This window comes from Ictidomys tridecemlineatus, chromosome 1, assembly GCF_052094955.1.
Source record: "Ictidomys tridecemlineatus isolate mIctTri1 chromosome 1, mIctTri1.hap1, whole genome shotgun sequence".
NCBI classification, from domain to species: Eukaryota; Metazoa; Chordata; class Mammalia; order Rodentia; family Sciuridae; genus Ictidomys; species Ictidomys tridecemlineatus.
The window spans coordinates 212,930,346-212,955,289 of NC_135477.1; the positions used below are offsets into that span (position 1 = coordinate 212,930,346).

The following is a 24,944-nucleotide window of genomic DNA, read 5'->3' on the forward strand; positions in this document are numbered from 1 at the left end:
TTATAGTTCCATAAACCTGTTTCTCCAGTAGTGTTCCCCATCTAAAGATGTCAAACTCCATTTAAACAAAAAACCTTCAAGAGTTTCTCTTGACCCTTTTCTCTGTCTCACAGCCTATATACAATCCTTCAGGAAAATCTGTTGATTTTGCCTACAAAATATGACACAGATCTGACCACTTGTCAATACCTTTGCTGCTACCACTGGGGCCTGAGTTACCACTGTCTTTCACTGATTCCTTTAGTAGCTTCTTAGGAGGATTTCCTATCACTACTCTTGTCTCCTCCAGTTCTTAACATAGGACACAGAGTGAGCCAAATCATCCTTTACTCTTCAATGCCTTCTTATTTTACTCAGATCCAAAGTCCTTACATAGCCCTGCAAGGTCTACACAAGCTGGCCTCACTGCTTCTCTGAACTCATCTCTCACCATTTTCCTCCTCACTTTCCTTAACCACTCCCACCTCAGGAGCTTTTACATTGGCTGTTGCCTTTGACTTATATCCTCTTCTCCTAAAATACCTACATGGCTGAGTATTTCATTTTATCTTTACTCACTCTCTCTTCAATTAGGCCTAGCCAGGACAATGTACTTACAATTTTAATCCTCCTTGCTCCTTATAACCCTGGGACTTCCAATCCTACTTATCTGGCTGTGTTTTCCTCTGCCTTCTAACATGCTCTAGTTTATCATACCTCATTCTGTTAAATTTGGATCTCAGAGTAATTACATGTAGCTTCAATTATAATGATCTTTTCAAATTATCAGCATTATTTGTTCATTTTCTCAAGTGAAAAATTATTCAATAATTAAATGCCTAGTTTATGTTAGACTTTCTAGAGTGAGAAAGATAATTTATACCCTCAAGGATCTTATAATGACCTGAGAAATTATTTAATTTTAGAAAATAACATTATAATAAGTGATATTGTAGAGTACATGAGGCACCATAAAAGAACATATAATTTGCACTTAGGCTAATTAGAATTTTAGAAATTTTCTCTTTTTCTCATAAAAAGCTAGAAATCTGAAAGGCATATGGAAGCTGATCAGAGAAGGAGAAGGTAGCGATGAGAATATTCTAGACAGAAGGAAATATTCATTTAGAGATATTAATAAACTACTGAAAGATCCTTAGATTCATGTTTTAGGTGAGGATGGATTGGAGAAAGACAAGAGTACAATATTACAATAATAAGCAAATCAAGAAGAATTTAGGGATATTGATGAGAATGATAGAAGTGTCAAGCCATAGGCTTGAACTAGGAATGATAGTGAAATCTAAAGAGGGCCAACAGAGAAAATTAAGGACCTGTGCCTTCAAAAAGTCACAAAAATTAAAGAAACAGTATATAATAAAATAAAACAGGGTGAAGGGAAATAGAAGCTGAGGAGATCAGAGAAGATATGACAAGTGAGAATATTCTCAATGACGACAAAAAGAGAAGGTGGCCATGGAAGTACCTACTTAACCTTGAGTGGAGGTGAAGGAGCCCAAAGAACTTTAAAGCTATTGAGTTCAGAGGGTCTTCCGTGTAGGTGTTGCAGTCATTCAGAATGATGTTAGAACGTCGAATATATATACAGTGAGACTGTGAACTAGATATAAAAGTCCTTAATAAGTTAGGAAGAGTGACCCTCTTTCATTAAGCTAGATAGAGGTTTGGATGAATGGCATAAATCTCAGAGGAATGGAGATTTTATACATGGATAGAAGATGTGGACACATACAGTATATCAGACTATTAGGTAGGAGGGAGAAACTCAGACACAACTCTCAACTCCCAATTGTTTTCATTAAAATATAATTGTAGGAGTGTGCACACATTTAGGCCCTAATAATATAGGTGTTGTGTAACATGAATAATGTATGATGGGTAACAGAAAAAGAAAAAAAAGTCAGACATTTTGGGCTTATTTCGTATTACCCATGAGTTGTAGTAGTTGCTCAAATTGTGGAAGTTATTACTGGTAGGTTGGCAAACAACTAATCTAACCCAGTGCTGACCAATGAACTTTCTTCCATGATGGAAGTATTCTATATGCATTGCTCAGCCTGGCAGTCACCAGCCCTAATGTAATTGAAGAACAGAATTTTTAAATTCAATTAATTAAAATTTGGAAACCCACATGTGGCTAGTGGTGACCATATTGGACAGTATAGAACTAGACAGTTTAGCGGAGCAATAGAAAAATAAACATTATAATTATAAAGGGAGTTGTAAATTTTACATATAAAATTCTCAGAACAAATCAATCTATTTTTTTTGATACTGGGGATTAAACTCAGGGGCACTTGACCATTGAGCCACATCTCCAGCCTTTTTTGTATTTTATTTAGAGACTGGGTCTCTCTGAGTTGTTTAGTGCTTCACTGTTGCTTAGGCTGGCTTTGAACTGGCAATCCTCCTGCCTCAACCTACAGAGCTGCTGGGTTTACAGGCATGCACCACTGTGTCCAGCTCTAATTCATTTTTAAAATGCAGTCAGCCTTTGGGCTGGTGTTGTGGCTCAGTGGTAGAGTGTTTGTCTAGACATGTGAGGCACTGAGTTCGATCTTCAGCACCACATAAAAATAAAATATTGTGTCCACCTAAAACTAAAAGATAAATATTTTTAAAAATATATATTTTTTGTCAGCCCTCTATATCCACAGGTTCCATGCTGGCAAATCCAACTTACTTTGTATTGAAAGTATTCTTTTAAAATAGCTTCTGGCCAGGAGTGGTAGCACACACCTATAATCCCTGACTCAGGAGTCAGGAGGATTGCAAATTCAAGGCCAGTCTCAACAACAAAATAAGATTTTAAGCAACTTAACAAGATCATGTCTCAAAAAATTAAAAAAAGAGCTGGAGGTGTAACTTAGTGACAGAATGCCCCAGTTACACCCCCCCCCAAAAAAAAATTGAGTCTATACTGAGAACGTACAAAATTTTTTCTTGTCATTCTTCTCTGGACAATAGAACAACTATTTACATTGTACTCTGTATTATAAGTAATCTAGAGATGATTTAAGTATACAGAGGATGCATATAATCTATGCAGATACTATGCCATTTTATAAAAGGGATGTGAGCATCCATATATTTTATCCTTTGCAATGGGAAGGAAACACAAAAAGGCAAGTGGAACATTAGAGCACCTAAAGTACTTTTGCCCTGACAATATTCAGAGGAAGAGAAGCGATGAAATGCTCCTGTGTTTCTTAGGTATGAGAAAACTGTTGGCAGATCTCCTCCCTGTTCCCTCAGCAGATTTCCTTCGTGGTTTTCTTTCTTTCTTTCTTTCTTTCTTTTCTTTTCTTTTCTTTTCTTTTCTTTTCTTTTCTTTTCTTTTCTTTTCTTTTCTTTTCTTTTCTTTTCTTTCTTTCTTCCTTTCTTTTCTTTCTTTCTTCCTTCCTTCCTTTCTTTCTTTCTTTCTTTCTTTCCTTTCTTTCCTTTCTTTCTTCCTTTCTTTCCTTTCTTTCCTTTCTTTCTTTTTTGCCAGGGGACCACATGCCCTTAAACCCTCAAACCAGTCATTAGCAAAAAGAGTAGAATTACTATAATTGGTTTAGACTAATCCTGATTTACCTCTAAAATGGGCTTAAGGTCACCTTTCCTGAGCAAAAAATGTCAAAGTTGTATTAGCAAGAAATCATGAAGTAGACATTGTGTAAGCCATAGGGTCTGCCTCAGAGCTCTTTCAATTTCCACAGAAGTGGTAGAAGTAGCTGCTGATAAAATTTGCTGAGCACATAATTATGTACCATAGCTATGATTGTAACCATCTTCCCTTCCTATGTGGAGAGAAGTTCTCTCCCTTCTTCTCACTAATGAGTTGGCTTGGTGGGATCTTTAAAATTCCTATTCTTTCAATCTAAATCTAGAAAAACATAATACTTGTAAAGTTTTGGTGTAATCTGTTCTGTTACAACCTTGTTTCTGTAGCACAGATTAGCCTATAACTAATTGTGTTATTTTGTGCCACTAAGTAAGGGAAATTGTATTATACGTGATGACCATTCACCTTTGTCTGACATTCTTTTTGCTCAGTTTAACCAAATACTGTCATAGAAGTCCTTATTGTGTGTTTATCCCTTCCTTTGAGCCTATTTCAGCTTTTTTTTTAAAGATAAAGGACTATATTTACTCTAGTATTTGTTTGGAATTTGCCATATATTTTTAAAATTGTGCAAGTATTTTTTTTTTTAGAATTGTTATTGTTTTTGTTGGGCATCTGTATTTGAGTTGTCTGCCTACAACCCAATTTTTCCCATATGCCTGTTATTTTTAGTGTTCAATTTTGTGGAAAGAGATTTTTCTGGAATGTATGTGTCATATTAGAGGAGAAACTCCTTTATTTAAAAAATCTATTCTAAGAGTTTTAACATATAGACTATATCGTAGAACAGGGAATAAATAATGAAGATTGCATTGATTGGAGATAAGATTGAGTAATGGAAGCAAGAGTATTTTCTCCTTAGCAAAGAATAAGTATCAATATATACTCATTATAGAGAATGGCTTCAATGTTCTTTTTTCTCCATAATGCCCAGGTGTCTGTTATTTGTGATCTGCTCTCACTTAAAAGATTCAAAAGAGTGCACTTTTCTAAGTCCAACCTCCTTCCTTAGTGCACTTTTTACATAATCTAATACTATGCATGTCATTCTTAATGAACCTGTAAAGTAAGATCTGAGGGAAAACTTTCCAACTAGTTAAAATCAGTTTGACGGTTAAGAACTAGAAAAGAATTTGTACTCATTTTTTATTTGTGATCCAAGACTTTTTCTTGAGACTTAAATAGGGATAATACAGGGGATAAATTCAAACAATCTTGGAGGAATTTTCAAATCAGTGCCCAGAATGAGATGTCAGGTGGTAGGGTGGCAGGAGAACCAGCATACTGTATATAGTGTCATGAATTCTTGAGGCTTGTTCTGTGTCTTTTTTAACTTTTGCCCAGTTCAAGTTACAATGGAAAATCTAGGAGCTATTAGGCCAGTTCATGTATATTTGAGAGAATCTATTTGAATTCCTTTTAGAACCATGCAACCCCTTCATATAACCTGTCAATTTCCCAAATACTATTAAAATCTTGATCTCATTTCTGTGTTTTCCTAGTTGGTAGTGTGCATGACCACTTAGTTCTCATATATTTTTACTTACAGAAATGATTATTATTAGTTATAGATCTCTGATTAGAGTTGTTAGCTTATAGCACTATATTAAAATCACAACTGAAAAACAGAATAAATCAGAAAATCAGAGGAAAAGGAAAACAATGTAAAATAGGGATAGAATCAGTACCTTGAATATCTATTTCAAAGTTCTTCCACTTATTAAAAGTGGATTGCAAACTTTACCCTGAGCTTCCTAGTGAAATGACCCAAGTAAAGAGGCAAACATCAGTTCCAAGTTTTATAATGTCTTGTGGCAAGATAAAAAGAGATATACCCACAATAGACCTGTTCACTATTTGAAGCTTTGATATTCCTCCTATGTGGATCCCTGCACTGGTGAATTGAATTGAACTATATAAAGCTAAGAATACTCTTTTTAATCCAAGTTAGAGGAAAAATTAAAACCTAGAACCATTGTGGGTCAAACAGTCTTTAAAAGTTGTAAGCATAGAAAGAGTATTTCACATTTTCTCCCTAATTCTTACTATAAACATTTGAAGGGTATAGGAGTGGTCGAAGAAAAGAGCTTTCCAGTAGAAAAGGCAGAGTGTTTGATTAACTATTATCCTTGTTTCAGAAATAAATAAATAAGTCATAGGAATAGAAGAGTCAATTTATAAAGATAAAATCTTCAATCCTTAAAAATTTCATAAAAGGATGGGCTGGGGTTGTGGCTCAGTGGTAGAGTGCTCGCCTAGCACATGCGAGACACTGGGTTTGATATTCAGTGCCACATAAAAATAAATAAATAAATAAAATAAAGATGTTGTGTCCAACCAGAACTAAAATGTGTGTGTGTATATATTTTATATATATATATACACATATAATATATACACACACATATATAAATAAAAAAAGTTTTCATAAAAGGGTATCCAACTACAAAATTGCCCTGCCACCTTAATAGCAATATAACCAGGCTATCCATATGGTAGACTTTAAGACTGATTATCTGCATCAGGATGTATTGGACTAGACAATTTGTTTCTTACTTCACCATGAGTCACACTAGGAAGTTTTCAAAAGCAGCTAGACAACTTTCTTTGATATGCACATGATGATCTCCATGGCAGAACTGTAGGTAAAGAAAAGATCTGTAGCAGGAACAAACTAATGTTCTTTTCACCTTGAAGCTACAGAGATAATGAGAAACCAGGAGCACTTATTAAAGACATTTAGGAGAACTGGGTAAAGTTTGGTCTAACCAGTAAATCAAGAACTAAAACTGAGTTTTTGATATTGTGAGTTAATCTAAAAGACCTGGCCTTCTTGGTCTTAGAGGGCTGAATTTTATGGAAGCCATAATGCTAAGGGTTCATGGATTCAGAAAACAGTTCTCTTTGGACATAGAGATAAATTAGGCCCTGATAGGTTTTATACATGGGCAAAGGTAAAAACTAAGATGATTTTCTGGTAGGGATATAATGAGAAGTAAATATCTGGGTTTAGTGTTGAAGCTTTTGAAAAATGTTTGTTCATGAACTGCTCAAAAATAGGCTTTTGATTACTATCTGAATGGAATCTCCTTTTATACTGGCATATAAGAATATTGACAAAAATCAGACATTTTGTTTTCCTGAACTATTTTTTTATCCCAATAGCTTAAAACTACCATGCAGAATGTCCTAAAAAAGGTAAAAATTGTTAAATATATTATAACTATTTTAAGTAGTAGAATTTAAAGGTGAATTATGTAAATACCTTACTTTTATTCTTTGTAAAGAATAAAAATATGGCTGTATTAAGGTTAAGGACCAAATTTTATATCAAAGCTTCCTAAAGGATATTAAGAACTATGAAGTAAACTCTCCTACATTCCTAAATTCTTAAAAAGAATTTCCTGGTGCTGTTGTTTTCCAAAACCAAGGGGGCAGGTGAAACAAAGATTGATGAGGCTGGAATAGAATTTCTGATGAAATAACTAAGTTCCACTTTGGGTAGAAAGTCACATTATTCCTTTATATTCAAATATCTATTTTGCCTCTTTTACTTTATGCATCAAGCCTATAAAAAATGTTTGGAGTATAAGGATTTTCCAGATCATGTGCAATATGTTCTAAAATTTAAGTCTAAATTGTATAGTACTTTGGTGTGTTCTCAGTCATCTTTGCTAGAGGGGCATGCTATTCAGTTTTTTTTTTCCCCTTAGTCCATTTGCGTACATCAGAGTGTTAGTGCCTTGGTTGTGTAGATAGGAAAATTATAGTATATATTTGGAGATAGAATTGTGGTGAAAGAGCATGGACTTGGAAATTAAATTGACTCAAGTTTGAATTCTGCCTGTGACACTTATTGCTACTTAATCTTGGTAAGTCACCTAACCTTACCAAACTTCTGTGAATTTCTAAATAAATAGGATCTATATCAAACTTGCATGGTTGTTTTATAATTAGAAGAAAAGTTAAAATTATATATGTAAAATAGCTGTGGCTATTGCTAGCACTTAATCGTACTCAACTGAGTGTTTCTGTTATTATAGATATTTATGCCTTATGGGTTCTAATGTACTTTTATAAATACAAATGTGTTGCTTTTCTGGAAAGGAAGAAGAAAATTAAATGTTGGGAGTGTTGGAGGCAGATCTAATGTAATAAGTTAAAGCAAAAGTATATTTGATATGAAAGCAGAAAGGAAAAAGCAACAGAAAGTGGGGAAAAGAAAGTTGAAATTTTACGCATTTCACAGTTTTCCCCGAGGCTGTAGAAGTCATTGTTTCTTCCCAGCTTGCCCATTTCCTTTAGGAACTGGAGAGAAAAAGGGAAAAGGAAAGGGGAAGGCATTTTCATTTTCATCCCTTTTCATACTGTTTACTCAGACATTATATAGTATTTTCAAAATTTTCCACATTTGTGGGACATCTTAAGATATATTTTTCCCTCAAGATCAGGGCATTTGGGGGCATATTTTACAAATAAAAGTAAGAAGGTACAAAGGAATTTTGGACTTGTATAGGTCACCCTATTCTTTGGAATTAAACTTTGATTAGAACCCCAGCAATAGAAATATCACTGGAAAGTTTGTCAGCAGAAACTCAGACTTCTTTATGTAGCAACTTGATGCCTCAATGAGTTACTATTATTTTAAAAAATTTATTTATCTAAAATAAAATGTATTGGGCTGGCAGTGTAGCTCAGTGGTAAAGTGCTTGCCTGGCATGCAAGAGGTCTTAGGTTCAATCCCAAGCACTGCAAATAAAAATAAATAAGTAAATAAATAAATAAATACAATGTTAAATTTAGTGAAAAGGAGGTGTTCCTAAACTATCAGAATAATTGAAAGCACAAGATAATTTGTTTATAGAATGTGCTAATTTACATAGATCTCTGAAAAACAATGGTCATAAAGATGTTAATATTAATTTTAAAAATTTCTTTGCATTAAGAAGACCAAAAGTCGCTGACATTTGCAGCTTTGCTCTTTGAATTTATGGGTGGGGGGGCCTTCCTGGTTGGTTTTTAGGAGAGAATGCTTGGTTAGCATTTGCTCTAGGAGACTGAAAACCAGTCAGGCTTTAAATAAAACCTTTGCTGCTTATGCCTGCTGTTGTATGTTATGCTTTCTGGACAGTGTCAGCAATATTATCGTTAAGTAATTACAAAGCATTACTCCTTAAGCTTCATTATTCCTAAACTAAACAAATATGGATTTACCTCATTTTTCTTTCAGAAAATACTCTTTCCTTTGATTACTCTTATTCTTTTGAACCAGCATATAATACTCCTACTGAGCCTATTTTAATCAAACAGATTCAGAGCATTCATGATGGGAACATTGACATTAGAACAGAATTCTAGAGGATGTATTCAAGGATAAAAATGACATGGGATCAAGTCCCTGAGTCCACTGTAATTCTCTCAAGCCATTCTATTCTCTCTACTTTTTCTGCAAACAGCCTGAACACACTTCAACTCAGGGCCTTTGCATTGAGTTTCCTGAAACACTTTTCACAGATGTGTACATAAGTCATTTCCTCGTTTTTTAAAAACTCTACTCAAATGCCGCCTTAGAAAAAAATTCTCTAACCTTATTATATAAAACAACTTCCCTCCCACCTCACTATCAATCTCCTTACCCTGCTTTTTGTTTGTTTTCTTATCTCCAACTAGAGTAAGCTCCATGAAAGCAGAGACAGAGCATATTTAGTTTTCTGCTGTAACCCCAGAGCCTAGATTATATCTGATACATATTAAATGATCTATAAATACTTTCTAGATGAAAGAAAGATACTTAAGGCCATTTCTTGGTGCCTTATTTCAAGAAAACTAATGCTAAATCATGATGTGTTCATAGGAATGCCATCAAAGCCTAGATACCTTTCAGTTAAGCAGTTAGAGCTATTCGGTGTGAATCCAGAACAAAGGAAAACCACTTGGTTATGGGAAGGTAGGTTTGGAATGGAAGTAGGGAAGAATCTGCTAATTAATGCAGCTTTGTCTTTGATCTATCCTTATATAGATGTTTATATAGATTGTATGGCCATGTAAGGATGATTGTAGAGGTTATCTAAGCATCTTATGCAAATTAGATTATATCACCTCTAATACTACTTCCTGAAAGGTATGATTCTGTATTGGCTCAAAAATTAATAATTGCTTTTGATTTTTCTGTGAAATGCTACAAGATAAATGTATCTATTATGGAACATTCTAAATCAGGGTTTGGCAAATGGTACCACCTAGGACAAATCTGATCTGTCATCTCTATAAATATTTGTATTGGAACACAGACATGACCATTTGTTTAAATGTGGAAACTTCTGCTATTATTGTGGTATTTAGAATGTCCAGAGCATGTTCCCATTCCGATGAAGGAGGTGTCCTCACACCCTGAATTATTACTAAGAAATCTTTCTGTATCTCAGTTTACTTCATTATGAAATTAATTATAACTACCTCATAAGAGTGTGTTGAAAGGAATCAAATAGATAATGCATGTAAAGATCTCTGATCAGTGTGCCACAAATTAGTGCTTAGCAAATAAATACTAGTAGCTATTGTTATTTTAATATTTTTATTATACTGACCCTGGGAGTGACTATCAGAGGAAGAATAGAACAGAAATTCTATGAAGTATTGTAGAAGTGCTTTAATTAAATAATAATACCCTTCATTTGACTCTTTATTTCTTTTCAAAGAAATCACTAGCAGATAGTGAAAAACAGCATTTTTTTTGTTTGCTTTTAGCACATGGCCCTTATGATGCCTTAATTTTTAATTCAGGGATTTATTATGCATTAGTATTTATATATGAAATATCATTTATTCTTAGGCTTCTATGAAGTCCCCCCTTTCATCTAGAATACCGTTTTTCAACTATTCTTTCTTTCTTTTCTTTCTTTCTTTTTTTTTTTTTTTTGGTATTGGGTATTGAACTAGGGGTACTTTGAGAAAGGTTCTCATTAAGTTACTTAGGACTTCGTTAAGTTGTTAAGGCTGGTCTTGAACTTGCAATCCTCCTGTCAGCAACCAGAGCCATTGGGATTACAGACATGGGTCACCACACCTGGTCCCTACTCTCCCCAAATCCTTTATGTTTCCTAACTGGCTCAATACCTGGTATGCTTTGAAACATACCCAAGATTTTCTTTTTCAACCAGTGTGTCCCTAACTAACCATATGACACATTGATCTTTCACCAATAAACAGCACCTGTAGATAACCTGTAGAATTTGTTCTATGCTATGAATATTGCCTAAAATAATTCTGTAGCTTTACCCTTATGGCTTGATTTTCTAGCTACATTGAAAACTGGGCTTGGATGAACTTTTGGGTGGTTGGTGCTTTATAAATTTTTAAAGATTACATGAAAACTTGTACCTATATTTCAAATTACCTGTATTTTTTAAAATTGATATTCTTTAAAAGTAGACTTGCTGCATGGCAAAGCCACTGACAATTTTTATTCCTTAAAAATAGTTAGAAAAGAAAAGCACTCCTGTAATCTCAGTATTCCAAAAATCTAAAGATTAGCAGTCCATGAAATAAAAGATCCTGCAAACATGTCCTTCCAGCATGGTACACTATATAGTTTATGATAGTTATTTTTTATTTTTATTAAAGGCAATCAAGAAGAGTAATTTAACAAAAAGAATCATTAGGTTTGGCATTGAGAGTATTATATTTTAATGTGCTAAAATATTTTAAAGTTCAGGGCACTTCACAGAGCATAGGTCTGCTACCTCAACTAAAAGGACTTTCAGTTTTAGTTTTTTCATCTAGTTTTTGTGTACATTTATAAGGAGATACATGATGGATTGATTACAAAATAGACTATGACATGTGTCCCAGGGTAAATTTATATTGAAACTCCTTAACACTTAACTGTTTAAATGACTTCAGTTATATCTTCTATAGCTAAGATTACAATTTAGATACTTGAATCTGAATACTGATTATCAAACAGTAAATCAAATGCCAAAATTAAAGCCAGAATAAGGTAGTGAGCTAATATGATGGGATTCAGGTAATTTTAATTTTAGAGACGTTGTCCCTTGGTTTTGGTATTTTACAACAATGGTACCATTTATTATTTTATTTTATTTTAGCCATGCCCTTTGGGTTCCCGAGATTTTCGAGAGAAACAGTGTGCAGACTTTGACAATATGCCTTTCCGAGGAAAGTATTATAACTGGAAACCCTATACTGGAGGTAATGTATAACCTGGCAGAGCATTCATGCTTGAGAACTTTCAAATATAAAAGATTGTTTAACACATACAAACATATCACACAATCATGCAAGTACTAGTTAAATCTACAAATTGAGGCAGAAAGTGCTTGTCTTGTTACAAGGTTTTAGTTTCCCTATGATAAAATTTATATTGCTACAAAGTATTGGAAATTATTTTTAAAACCTAGTTCTAAATAACAATTAGAAAAGATATGTATACATCAAAACCATATAATACTTTTTCTGCTTGAGACTTCCTTGGAATAGAGGTGAATCACATAATAATCATTGGATGTTTGTAATCACCACCCAGAGAACAAATTATACCAATAAAAATCAACTTAGAAAAAGGAAATTAGTTCTTTTTTAGTAAAAGGCCAATCTTTCCATAAGAGATTATTCTTTTTGAGGAATTAAGATACATTTTGCTTCTTAATTTGTGTGTTTCAAGTACTAATTATTCAGTAAGCAGAAGATTTTCTTTGCTCCCAAAATACAAATTAGATTTTGTTGAAATTTTCTTTTAGAAAAATTGAATGTACTTTAAAAAAAGCTTTTACTGTTTGTTTTTCTAATATCTTACTTTAAAAATGATCTGGCTTAGAATAATATCTGATTTTACGGTAACAACTGTATATCTACCACATGTGTTCTATCACTAACATTTTACTATACTTTATAAATGTCTGTTGATTTCTTTATCCACTTATTAATCCATCGTGTTTTTTATATATTTTAAAGTCAACCAAAGTAATTAATATACTTTGTTTTAAATACTTCAGCATGTATACCATTAACCATAGAGCAATTATTTGTTTACTTTTTTCTTTTAAAGTAAGGGGATATAGGGCTGGAATTTTGGCTTAGTGGTAGAGTGCTTGCTTAGCATGGGCGGGACCCGGGTTCGATTCTCAGCACCACATAAAAATAAAGGCGTTGTGTTGTGTCCATCTACAAAAAAGATTCATTTTCTCTCTCTCTCTCTCTCTCTCTCTCTCTCTCTCTCTCTATCTATCTATCTATCTATCTATCTCTCTCTCTCTCTCTCAAAAAAAAAAGTAAGGGGATGTACAATAAAATGCATGAATCTTAACTATACTTCAACTGAATTTTGACAAATGCACACACCTGTAATATTTTGCTGAGATATAGAACTTTATCATTATCTTCAAATTATTATGGTCATTGTCAAATCATGGTCAGTTCAGGTCATTATCAATTATCATGGACTGAGGGCTTTAAATAACAAAAATTATTTCTCACGGTTCTGGAGATTAGACCAAGATCAGGTGCCAGCATACTACCATCTTCTCATTGTATCCTCACACAGCAGAAAAAAGGGGGAGAGGTCTTTGGACTCCCTATTATGAGGGCACTAATCCCATTCATAAGGGTTCTGCCCTCATGACCCAGTTACCTTCCCATGGCCCCAACATCTGATACCAACCATCACATTAGAGGTTAGGATTTCAAAATATGAATATGAGAGGACACAAGCATTCAGTCCCTAACTCCTCATGGTTCACTATTGTCAATAACTGCCTCTGCTGGCTCCAAGAGGCAACAATTGTTCTGAATTTTTTCCTCAACATAATTATCCTGTTTCAGAACTTAATATAAACAAAATTATGCCATATCTACCACCCATATCTACTCATTTGTGTAGGGCTTCTTTAAACCCAATGCTGTTGAGATCTATACACATTGTTGTATGTAGTAGTCCTTTTTGTTTTATTGCTAAGCAGTGTTCTGTGGTAGTTTTTCCATTCTTCCATTCTGGGTTGTTTCTAATTTTTAGCTGTTCTGAATAAGCTGTTATGAATATTTGTATGTACAGGTTTTTTGTGAGCATGTTTCCATTTCTCTTGGGTAAATACTTAGGAGCAAAATTGCCAGAATAGGGTAGGTGTGGGGCTGGGGTTGTGGCTCAGCAGTAGAGCACTTGCCTAGCATGTGCAAGGCACTGGGTTCAATCCTCAGCACCACATAAAAACAAATAAATAAAATAAAGGTATTGTGTCCGACTACAACTAAAAAAATATTTTTTAAAAAATAGGATAGGTGTGAATTTACTTTCAAAAGAAACTGCCAGATTTTTTTTTCAAAATGATTGTACCATATTATATTCTCAACAACAACTTATGGGACTCTGTTTACTCCATATCCTTACTAATATTTGGTATTTTCAGTCTTTCTCTGGAAGGGGTTGAGTAGTGTCTCAATAAAGATTTAATTTTAGTTTTAGGATGATTATGTTGAACATGTTTGCATTTACTTAGTAGCCATTTATATATTTCCTTTTAAACTTTGTGTTCAAATTGTTTGCCTTTTTAAGCAAAGTCTTAATTTATTTTTATTTTAATTGACAAATTTATGAGGTATAGAAAGATATGTATATGAGGTAATTAGCATTTCCATCTGCTCAATATCATTTCTCTGTACTGGGAAACTTCAAACTCTTCTCTATTTTGAAATATATATATAATAAATTGTTGTAGATTACAGGATGTTAGAACTAATATAATAAATTGTTGTAGATTACAGGATGTTAGAAGTAATTTCTCCTATCTAGCTATATTTGGGATCCATTTCCAGCCTCCATTTCCCTTCCTTCCCATCTTTCCTAGCTTCTAGTAACCACTGTTCTTCAATGTGATCAACGTTTTTCTCTTTAACAAATGAATGAGAATGTGCAGCATTTCTTGCTGTGCCTGGCTGATTTCACTAAACACAATATCCTCTAGTTTCTTTATGTTACCCCAAATGACATAATTTTATCACTTTTTATGGTTGGATAATATTCCACTGTGGTTATAGTCCTATAGACCTAGACCGTTTTGTGTGTGTGTGTGAGAGAGAGAGAGAGAGAGTTTGGGAGGGGGGGAATGGGGGCAGGGCACTGGGGATTGAACCCAGGGCCTCACAATGAATGCTAGGCAGGTGTTCTATCACTGAGCTAGAGCCCCAGCCCCTAGACAGCATTTTAAAAATCCATTTATCCATTGATGTATATCTTGATTGATTCTGTACATTGGCTATTATGAATAGTACTACAATAAAAGGTGTGCAGGTATTATATCTGTCTGGTATAATGATTTCTTTCCCATTCAGTAGTGGGGTTTTTGTCTTATATTGTAGTTCTATTTCTTCTTGTTTGAGGAATCTCCTTACTTTTACTGTAATCATTGTAATAATGTATGGTCCCACCAAGACTGTATAAGAGTTCCTTTTTTCCACATCAATAATCACCACTTGTTACTTCTTGCTTCTTTCTAACTCGGATATCTCAGTATGGTTTGGACTTGGGTTTCCCCTAGGATCGGTAATGTTGAACATTATTTCATATACTTGTTTGTTTGTATGTCTTCTTTTGAGAAATAACTATTCAAGTCATTTGACCACTTAAAAATTAGATGATTATTATTAGTATTTTGCTTTTGAGTTGAGTTCCTTATATATTCTGAATATTAATCCTTTATCATATGGATAAATTGTAAATATTTTCTCTCATTATGGAGGTTGTCTCTTCTCTCTGTTGATTCTTTCCTTTGTTGTGCAAAAGCTTCCTAGTTTGATATACCATCATTTGTCCTATTTTGCTTTTGTTGCCTGAATTTGGGAGGATACTTTTAAAAAATCATGACCTATACCTGTGTCCTGAAGTATTTCCCCTATGTCCTCTCTTAGTTGTTTCATAGTGTTTTACTTTTTGTTGCTGTGACCAAAAGACCTGACAAACGCAATTTTGGAGAAGGAAAATCTTATTTGGTGCGCCCAGTTTCACAGGTCTCAATCCATAGATGGCCAACTCCATTGCTTTAGGCTCAGAGTGAGGCAGAACACCAAAGCAAAAAGGCATGACTGAAGAAAGCTGCTCAGGATATGACAATCAGGAAGCAGAGAGAGATAAGCTTGGCTCACTATATAATCCATACCCTAAAGGTCTACCTCCAGTCACCCACCCAGCCACACCCTCCCTGCCTACAGTTAATTCCTATCAGCAGATTAATGCAGTGATTAGGTTAAGGCGTTTGAACCCAATCATTTCCCCTCTTAACTTTCTTGCATTGACTGTCACATGAGCTTTTGGGGAACACTTCATATCTAAAGCATAACACACAGTTTCAGGTCTTACATTTAGGCCCTTGATCCATTTTGAGTTGATTTTTTTTAAATATGGTAAATCTTTTGCCCATATAGTAAGAAGTATAGTCTAATTTCATTCTTCTGCATATGTATATCTTGTTTTCCCAGCACTGTTTATTTAAAAAACTGTCCTTTCTTAATGTCTTTGTTGAAAATCAGTTGGCTATAAGTACATGAATAAATTTCTTGATTTTCTATTCTGTTCTCTTGTATATGTGTCTGTTTTTATGCTAGTATCATGCTGATTTGATTACTACATCTTTATAGGATGTTTCAAAGTCAAGTACTGTGATGCCTCTAGCTTTTCTTTTTTCCCTTTCAGGATTATTTTGACTATTCTGGGTCTTTTATGATCTATAATAATTTGTGAAGAATATCACTGATATTTTAAAATGGATTACCTTACATTTATAGATTCCTTTAGAATGTACCAGTGTTGGGCTGGGGTTGTGGCTCAGTGGTAGAGTGCTCACCTACCACATGTGAGGCCCTGGGTTCCATCCTCAGCACCACATAAAAATAAATAAATAAAATCAGGGTATTGTGTCCAACTGCAACTAAAAGATAAATATATTTAAAAAAGAGAAAGCATCAGTGTTTTAACAATATTAATTCTTCCAATCCATAAACATGGATGTCTTTGTGTGTGTGTGTGTGTGTGTGTGTGTGTGTATGTATGTGTTATGTTTTTCAAATTCTTTATTAGCATTTTATAATTTTCATCATGGAAATCTTTAACTTTCTTTGTTAAATTTATTCCTAGGCATTTTAATTTTTGTAATCATTGTGAATGTTATTGCATTTAAAATTTTTTATCAAGAATGTTATGTGTACAAAAATGCTACTATTTTCTGTATGCTGATTTTATATCCTGCAATTTTACTGAATGTATCAGTTTTTGGTTTTATACATATCCACACAATTATGTCTTTTGCAAACAGGAAAAATTTAACTTTCTTCTTTCCAATTTGAATGTTCTTTAATTTCTTTCCTTATATAATTGATGTGCTTCACACTTCTAGTACTATGTTATATAGAAGAGGTAAAAGTGTTTTATTACAGAACTTGGAAGAAACATTTTCAATTATTCTCTATTTAGTATGGTCTGATGATGGGTTTGTCACATATAACCTTTATTATGTTGAGGTATGTTTCTTCCATATCTAATATGTTGAAGGTTTTTGTCATGAAGAGAGGTTGAATTTTATTGAATGCTTTTTCTGTGTTTATTGAGATTATCATATGTTCTTTCCTTCAGTCTGTTTTAATGTTGTATTACATTTATTGGTTTATGTATGTTGAACCATTTTTGTATCCCTAAGATAAATTCCACTTGATCATGCTGTGTAATCTTTTTATGTGCTGTTGTGTCTTGCTTTCGAGAAGTTTGTTGAGATTTTCTATATCTGCCTTCATTAGTGATCTTCATCTATAGTTTTCTTTTTGTTATGATGTTTTTGTCTGGTTCTGTATCAGAATAATGCTACCCTTATAAAATGAGTCTGGCAGAGTTGCCTCCTTTTTTGTTTTTGGAACAGCTTGAGTAGAATTGGTGTTAATTCTTCTTTATATGTTTTGTAGAATTTAGCAGTGAAGCCATCTGGTCCTGGACTTTTCTTTGTTAGGAGATGTTATTTTTGATTCAACATCTTTACTCACTACTGGTCTGTTCAATTTTTCCATGTCATCATGGTTTAAATTTGGTACATTACCTACGTTCAGAAGTAGAAACTAAACAACATGCTCTTGATCAACCAATGGTCAAATAAAAATTCGAAAGGGAAATTATTAAAAAAATATTTTGAGACAAATGAAAATGGAAATACAACATACCAAATCCTATGGAATGCAGCAAAAGCAGTATTAAAAGGAAAATGTATCCACGATTTCAATGTTATTTTTGGTTTATAGTTGTTCATAATAATCCTTAATTGTCCTTTGTATTACTGTGGAATCAGGTGTACTAGCTCCCTTTTCACCTCTGATTTTTTTGTTGCTGTTGTTTGGGTCTTTTTCTTAGTTTCTTGGTTAGTCTAGCTAACAGTTTGTAAATTTAGTATTTCTTATCAAAAAACAAACTCTTCATTTCTTTAATCTTTTATGTGATATTCCTTTTTTCCATTATAATTTCTGTTCTAACCTTTGTTATTTCTTTCCTTCTATTAATTTTGAGTTTTATTTGTTCTTATAACCTTTGAGTTGCATTGTTCCAATGTTTGTTTGGAATATTTTTCTCTCTTTACTGCGTACCTCCCCATCTCTATGTCTATCTGTCTCTCTCTCTCTCCCCCCCCCTTCTTCCCTCCATCCCTCTCTCTTTTTATTTTTAATGTAGGGGCTTATTGCTATAAATATCCTTCTTAGTACTGCTTCTCCTGCTTTCCCTAGGTTTTGGTATGTTGTGTTTCCATTTTCATTAGTCTCAAAATATTTTTAAATTTTCTTTTTTATTTTTTAAATTGACCTGTTGTTCATTCAAGAACATTTTGTTTAGTTTCCATTCATTTGTGCAATTTCCAAAGCATCTTTTACTTAATTAATTTGCATTTATTCACAGTACTGAGCATTGAGCCCAAGGGTACTCTACCATGAGTTACATCCCCATCCCTTTTTATTTTTTATTTTGAGACAGAGTCTCGCTAAGTGTCTGAGGCCAGTCTTGAACTTGCAATCCAGTAGTTACTGTCTACAGAAAAACCTACTAGACCTATTTATGAGGGAGAACTGAGATTTTAGCAATACTGAATTTTCCAATGCATATGGAAAATATTTCTGTTTATTTATGTCTGCTCTAATTTCTCTGTTATGTTTTGTAGTTTTGGAATACAAGCTCCTGGCACATCTTTTATTAAATATGTTTCTGAGTAATTTATGGTTTTTGTACTGTTGTTAATAAAACTTTTGAAATTTTCATTTTAATTGCATGTTCTAGCATATAAAAATAAATTAATTTTTGTATATAATTTCTTATGTTATGGCCTTTCCATATTTCCAATATTTTAAAGTTATATATTACTTAATATTTTCATGATAAATAGTCTTTTTATCTGGAAGCTGAGATAATCTATTTCTATATTTATGCCTTTTATTTTTTGTTTTAATGCAGTAGATTGGTCCTCCAGTATAATTTGTATTGATTTTATTTTTTTCTGTTAATATTCTGATTGTCTTGATAGATGTTACCATATGGAATCAACCTTCTATTCCCAGGATAAACCTCATATGATAATAATATGTTTACTTTTATATATATTTGGATTTAATTTGTCATGTTTTATTAAAAACATTTGCATATACTTTATAAGGAATAGTGATTCATAAATTTTTTTCTTGTTGCATTTTTGGCAAGTTTGGTAATCAGAGATACTCTTGCCTACAGAAGTAGAATCCATATTTTAAAAGACTTTGAAGGATTGATATTATTTCTTACTTACAATAAATTTCACTGATAAATTTACCCAAGCTTATATTTCCTTTGTAAAACTAGTTATTACAAATTGTATTCCTACCCCTGTAATCCCAGTGGCTTGAGAGGCTGAGGCAGGAGGATGGTGAATTCAAAGCCAGCCTGAGGAACTTAGTGAGGTCCTAAGTAACTTAGTGAGACCCTGTGTCAAAATAAAATATAAAAATGTTGGGAATGTGGCTCAGAGATTAAGCGTCTCTCAGTTTATTTCCTAGTACCAAAGAGGGAAAAAAAAAAAAAGGCTATTCAGATTTTTTTAAACTTCCTTCTGTTTCAGTTTAAGAAATTCATGTTACATCCTTGTTGTCCAATTTAGTAACATGAATTGATGATAACTTTCTTATCTTGTTTAATATGTATAGGCTCTGTAGTGATATATGCTCTTTTATTTCTAATACTGATAATTTATGTCTTCTGTATTTTTCTTACTCAGTCTTGCTTTGGGTTTATTGATTTTTTAATCTTTTTAAACATCCAAGTTTTGGCATTAGGACTATTTTTTGTTGCTTATCTTTTTCTAAGGCTTTAATTTTTCTTTTATATTTATAATGTTATTTATTTTCAGTTATTTTGCTCTCCTACATTCCCAAATTTGATGTGTTCTAACTTTGTTTCTTTCAGTGCAAAATATTTTATTTACGTTGTGCTTTCTTCTTTGACCTTTGGGTCACTCAAAACTGAATTGTTTTAGTATTTAAGATTTTCTAGATATTTTTGTTTAGTTGCATTATGATTTAATTTTCCTTAGATACATATCCAGAGGTAGGATTGTAGAAGCATATGGCAGTTCTGTTTTTAATGATTTGAGGAACATCCATATTTGTTTTCCACTATGGCATTACCAATTTTCATTCCTATTAAAGAACACATAAGGACTCTGTTTTCTTAACACACTTGCCACCAGTTTTTATCTTTTGACTTTTAGCTAATAGACATTCTAGTGGGTGTGAGATGATATCTCATTTTGATTTACATTTCTCTGATGATCAGGGAAAGGTTTTACACTTGATGTACCTACTTGGCATATGCATGTCTTCCTTGGAAAAATGTCTACTCAGGCTCTTTACCAGTTGTGTCATTTCTTCTTTTACTATTATTGTTTTATTGTTGAGTTGTATCAGTTCCTTATATGTTTTGGATATTGGACTCTCATTCTATTTTGAGATAGTTTTTGTGTAAGGTGTATAATAAGGATCAAATCTGACTCTTTTGCATGTGAACATCTCTTAGGAAAGAGACTATGCTTTCCTCATTTTTTTCAGGCAATATCTTTCCCCATCTCTTCACTTTTATTATATGTGTATGTGTATATGTGTATCCTTAAATGTGAAGTCTATCACTTGTAAGCAGTGTGAAGTTGAGTCTTGATTTTTATCCTTTCAGACACTCTATGTCTTGATTGCAGAATTTAATGTTCATATTTAAAATTAATATTGGTAGGTAAGGACTTACTATTGCCATTTTGTCAATAGTAAGTTTTGTTTTTAGGGGGCTATTTTATAGGTCCTTTTGATCCTTTTTCTACTCTTGCTATCTTTATTGAATTGATGTGTTGTAGAATTGATAAGTTGTATGCTTTGATGCTTTCTGTTTCTCTTTTGTGTACCTACTAGGATTTTAGCTTCATTGTAGTTACCATGAGATTTACATGAAGCCTCTTATAGTTATAACCATATATAAAAGTATACTTTCACTTGTTTTATGGTTTTGATGTCACATTTTAAAACTTTTTATGTTGTGTATCCTTTAACAAATTATTGTAGCTATAGTTTTTTTAGTATTTTTGTGTTTTAGCCTTCATACTAGAGTTGTGATTTACTTACCACCATGAGAATATTTAGAGTATTCTGAATTTTACTATATACTTACATTTACCAGTGAATTTTATTCTATCATGTGTTTTTATGTTACTAATTAGCATCCTTTCATTTCAGCTTGAAGAACTCCCTTTAGCATTTCTTGTATAGCAGGTCTAGTGTGATGAACTCCTTCAGCTTTTGTTTGTCTGGAAAAATCTTTATCTCTCCTTCATTTCTGAAGGACAGCTTTGTCAGGTAAAGTATTCTTGGTTGGCAGTTTTTTCTTTCAGCCAGATGAATGTACCATCCTATTCTCTGCTGGCCTGCAAGGATTGCAGAGAAATCTTTTAGTAGACCTTTGGAGTTCCTTTGTATGTGGTGAACTTTTTTTTTTTCTTGTTTCTTTCAACATTTCTTTTCTTTTATTTATTTACTTGGTACTGGGGAATTGAACCCAGTGGCACTTTACCATTGAGCTCCATTCCAGGTCCTTTTTATTTTATACTTTGAGACAGGGTCTCACTAAGTTGCTGAGGCTGACCTTGAACTTACAATCCTCCTGATTCAGCCTCCAGAATCACAAGGATTACAGTTGTGTACCATCATGCCTGACATTTTCCTTGATTTTTGATAGTTTGATTTTATCTTTGTAAAATCTTTGGTTGAACCTTATTGGGAAACTTTATACTTCATGTACCTGGATGTCCATTTCTCTTCTTATATTTGAGGATTTTCAGCTATTATTTCTTTACATAATCTTTCTTTTTTCTTTTCTCTCTTTTCTCCTATCAGGATTTCCATAATGTGAATGTTACAGTTGTTTAAACTGTAAAAACTCATTGTTTTCATGTATTGCTTATTTTCTAATTTCAGTGAATTGTCCATCTGCTGTCTTGTAGCTTCTTTAAACTCCCCCCACACCACCACCACTACCACCATGCTGCTGGGAATTGAACCCAAGGCCTCATGCACTCTAAGTTCATGCTCTACTAACCGAGTACACTTCCAACCCAAACAATTATCTTTAATTCTTTGACAAACCATTTACAAATCTCCATTTCTTTATGGTTAGTTACTGGACTATTATTGTGTTCCTTTGGTGGTATCATATTTTTTGCATTTTCTTGTTTTTTGAAGTCTGTGTCTTCACATCTGAAGAACTTACCTCCTGTAGTCTTTACTGACTGGATCCTGGAATGATGCATCTTTTCCAAATAGCCCAGTTAGGAATCTGAGCTCCATCAGGACTTGACTATCATCATGTCTACTCTACAGCTCTTTTTTCCTCTTGAGGAAAAAAATCTTAAGATGGTATGCTCTCTCTGGATCCCACAAAGCTAATGCTAAAGAGCCTCTTGTTTATTTTCTCTAGGGTGGTGCCCATTAAAATGCCTAAGATGTGTGCCTGTGTCGAGTCCCACAAAGCTGAGCCAGATGTCCTTGTTAAGCCCTTGCACTCACCGTCTATAAGGTCATGCTTTGACTGCTGGCCTCAGGGAATAGGCAGTAGATAGGCAGAGTTTTGGGGGTGCCCAAGGGCCATTTGTGGAAGAGTCTATAGGTATGCATGGACTTTCTGATAGAGTCAATGGAATAGTTAGTTATGCCTCTCTTTTTCTGCTTCCAGTTCATCCATGCCTACCACCTCAGTATTCTGGGTGGAATGAGAAGGAAGTGGGATTCCTGGAAGTATCCCACAGAGCAGGGGAACCTAGTGATCACTCTTTTGTCTTTTTCCTGTGGGAGAAATCATGAGCTGAGTGATCTCTCTTTTTACTGAGCCATGCTACTTTGAGGGAGGTGTGATGCAATCAGGGTGAAACTATTCTTAAACCCTTTCAGTGTACCTGTTTTTGGAATTTTTGTTCTAATGGTATGATGGAACTTCTCCACTGTATTCTTAGACTCCCACAAAGGTACTCTCATCTGCAGGTAGTTATAAAAATCAGTGCTTCTGTAAAAGATGTTAGAGTGTTTCTGTTTGTCCATCTTACTGTTGTCACCCAGCAGCATCTCTTCTAAAAACTCATTATGTCAGAACAAAGATGAACACATCATCAGCAATAAGCAGAGAAGAAATTTATTCTTATTTTATGACGTAGTTGGCTAAGGGATACAACCAGAATATTTATATGTCCTTCCTATCAAATATGTTAAAGTTGAGTAAAAAAAAATGCCAAGTTCTCTTTTTAAAGCTTGACATATAAAATGCTGCAGTTAATTCCAAATTATAATAATTAACAATGATAAAATAACTATATTAGTTAGTAATGAACATTCATGAAAATGCAGAGAAATTTTATTGATAAGAATCTTATAAAGGGCTGGGGATGTGGCTCAAGCAGTAGCGCGCTCGCCTGGCATGCGTGCGGCCCGGGTTCGATCCTCAGCACCACATACCAACAAAGATGTTGTGTCCGCCGAGAACTAAAAAATAAATATTAAAAATTCTCTCTCTCTCTCTCTCTCTCTCTCTCTCTCTCTCTCTCTCTCTCTCTCTCTCTCTCCTCTCTCTCTCTCTTTTAAAAAAAAGAATCTTATAAAATAAATATATATAGTTTGACTATCATTTCAGGAAGAAATTATTGTATTTACTGCTTGTTGTTTCTGTGACCAGTGTAGCAAAATGTATAATTAACCTAAGCCTAAAAATAACATTATAAGTTATGTAGAAGCTTCCACTGGAGATGAAAGAAAACATGGACTCAGACCAGAGGTTTATAAACTGATAGTTTAAGAGCCAGTTTTGCCAACAGTTAAAATTCAGAAGATTTTACATTGAAAAGATCTCGGGTTTCATCTTCTCTTGAAGAAACAGTGTCTGATAACACTGGGACATCTTTTTGCTTGGCATTTTAACTGTAAGAGCTATCTCCTAGTGGAATGTATGCTCTGTTTTATTCTTGACTGTACCACTCAGTCTCCTCCTTTAGTTTACATGCTTCCACCTGGGAACAACCTGGTTTCTAAGAAATTCACTGAGACCTGTGCTTAAGATTTCATTTCTGCTGTTATTATTTTATTAGAAGTAGTCATTTTTATTTCAAAGAAAATTTGTCATTCTACCTATGATAAGGCCAAAATGTTTTAAATTTCATGAAGTAAAGATTTTAAAGAAAATATTCTTACATTATAATTTCTGGCAATAATTACACATTTGTAAATACTAGCTTTACCATGTGCTATTTTCATTACAATAAGTCCACATCTATTTCTATTTTCTGATATACTGTAAAGCCATAATATGTACTGTTTGTTAATTGCGATTATTTTGCCTATTTTTAACTTTACCATTAAAAAATATAAATTTCTATGTTAAAATGAAAATACTCAAGTTATTAAATGCATTTGTTCACAAAATAACATTAGATATTGTTTTACTATTCAGATTTGTCTAATTATTTATCACATAAGAATTATTCAAATTTAATTCTATAGTTACTTTTTAAAAAAAGTATCTTTGTTTTGTTTGTTTATTTTTACATGGTGCTGAGGATCAAACCCAGTGCCTCACATATGTGAAGCAAGTGCTCTGCCACTGAGCCACAACCCCAGCCCTATAATTACTTTTATCTTTGATTTGCTAATCTCACAAACATTTATCTCTATGCTAAAGCCAAGCTCATTAAGTGTGATAAAATAAGACAGGTACAAACTTAGTTTTGTTTTATAACTAACATATCCTGGCAGTGTT

General features: G+C 33.4%; 1 protein-coding gene and 1 non-coding gene across 10 annotated transcripts in view; both read left to right on the plus strand.

The window, feature by feature from the left end:
• Adamts6 (ADAM metallopeptidase with thrombospondin type 1 motif 6) overlaps positions 1-24,944 on the plus strand; it is a 289,202-nt gene that overhangs the window by 195,119 nt on the left and 69,139 nt on the right. For all 9 annotated transcript variants that reach the window (XR_013423336.1, XM_078015828.1, XM_078015829.1 and 6 more), the window contains one exon: positions 11,716-11,818. Coding sequence is in view for 8 of the 9 variants with exons in the window: in XM_078015828.1 (XP_077871954.1) it covers positions 11,716-11,818 (103 nt within the window). In the remaining variant the exon portion in view is untranslated. The remainder of the gene's footprint in view (positions 1-11,715; positions 11,819-24,944) is intronic.
• On the plus strand, positions 8,291-8,362 carry Trnaa-ggc (transfer RNA alanine (anticodon GGC)). Its single transcript has one exon. It is a non-coding gene; the product is annotated as a tRNA-Ala (tRNA).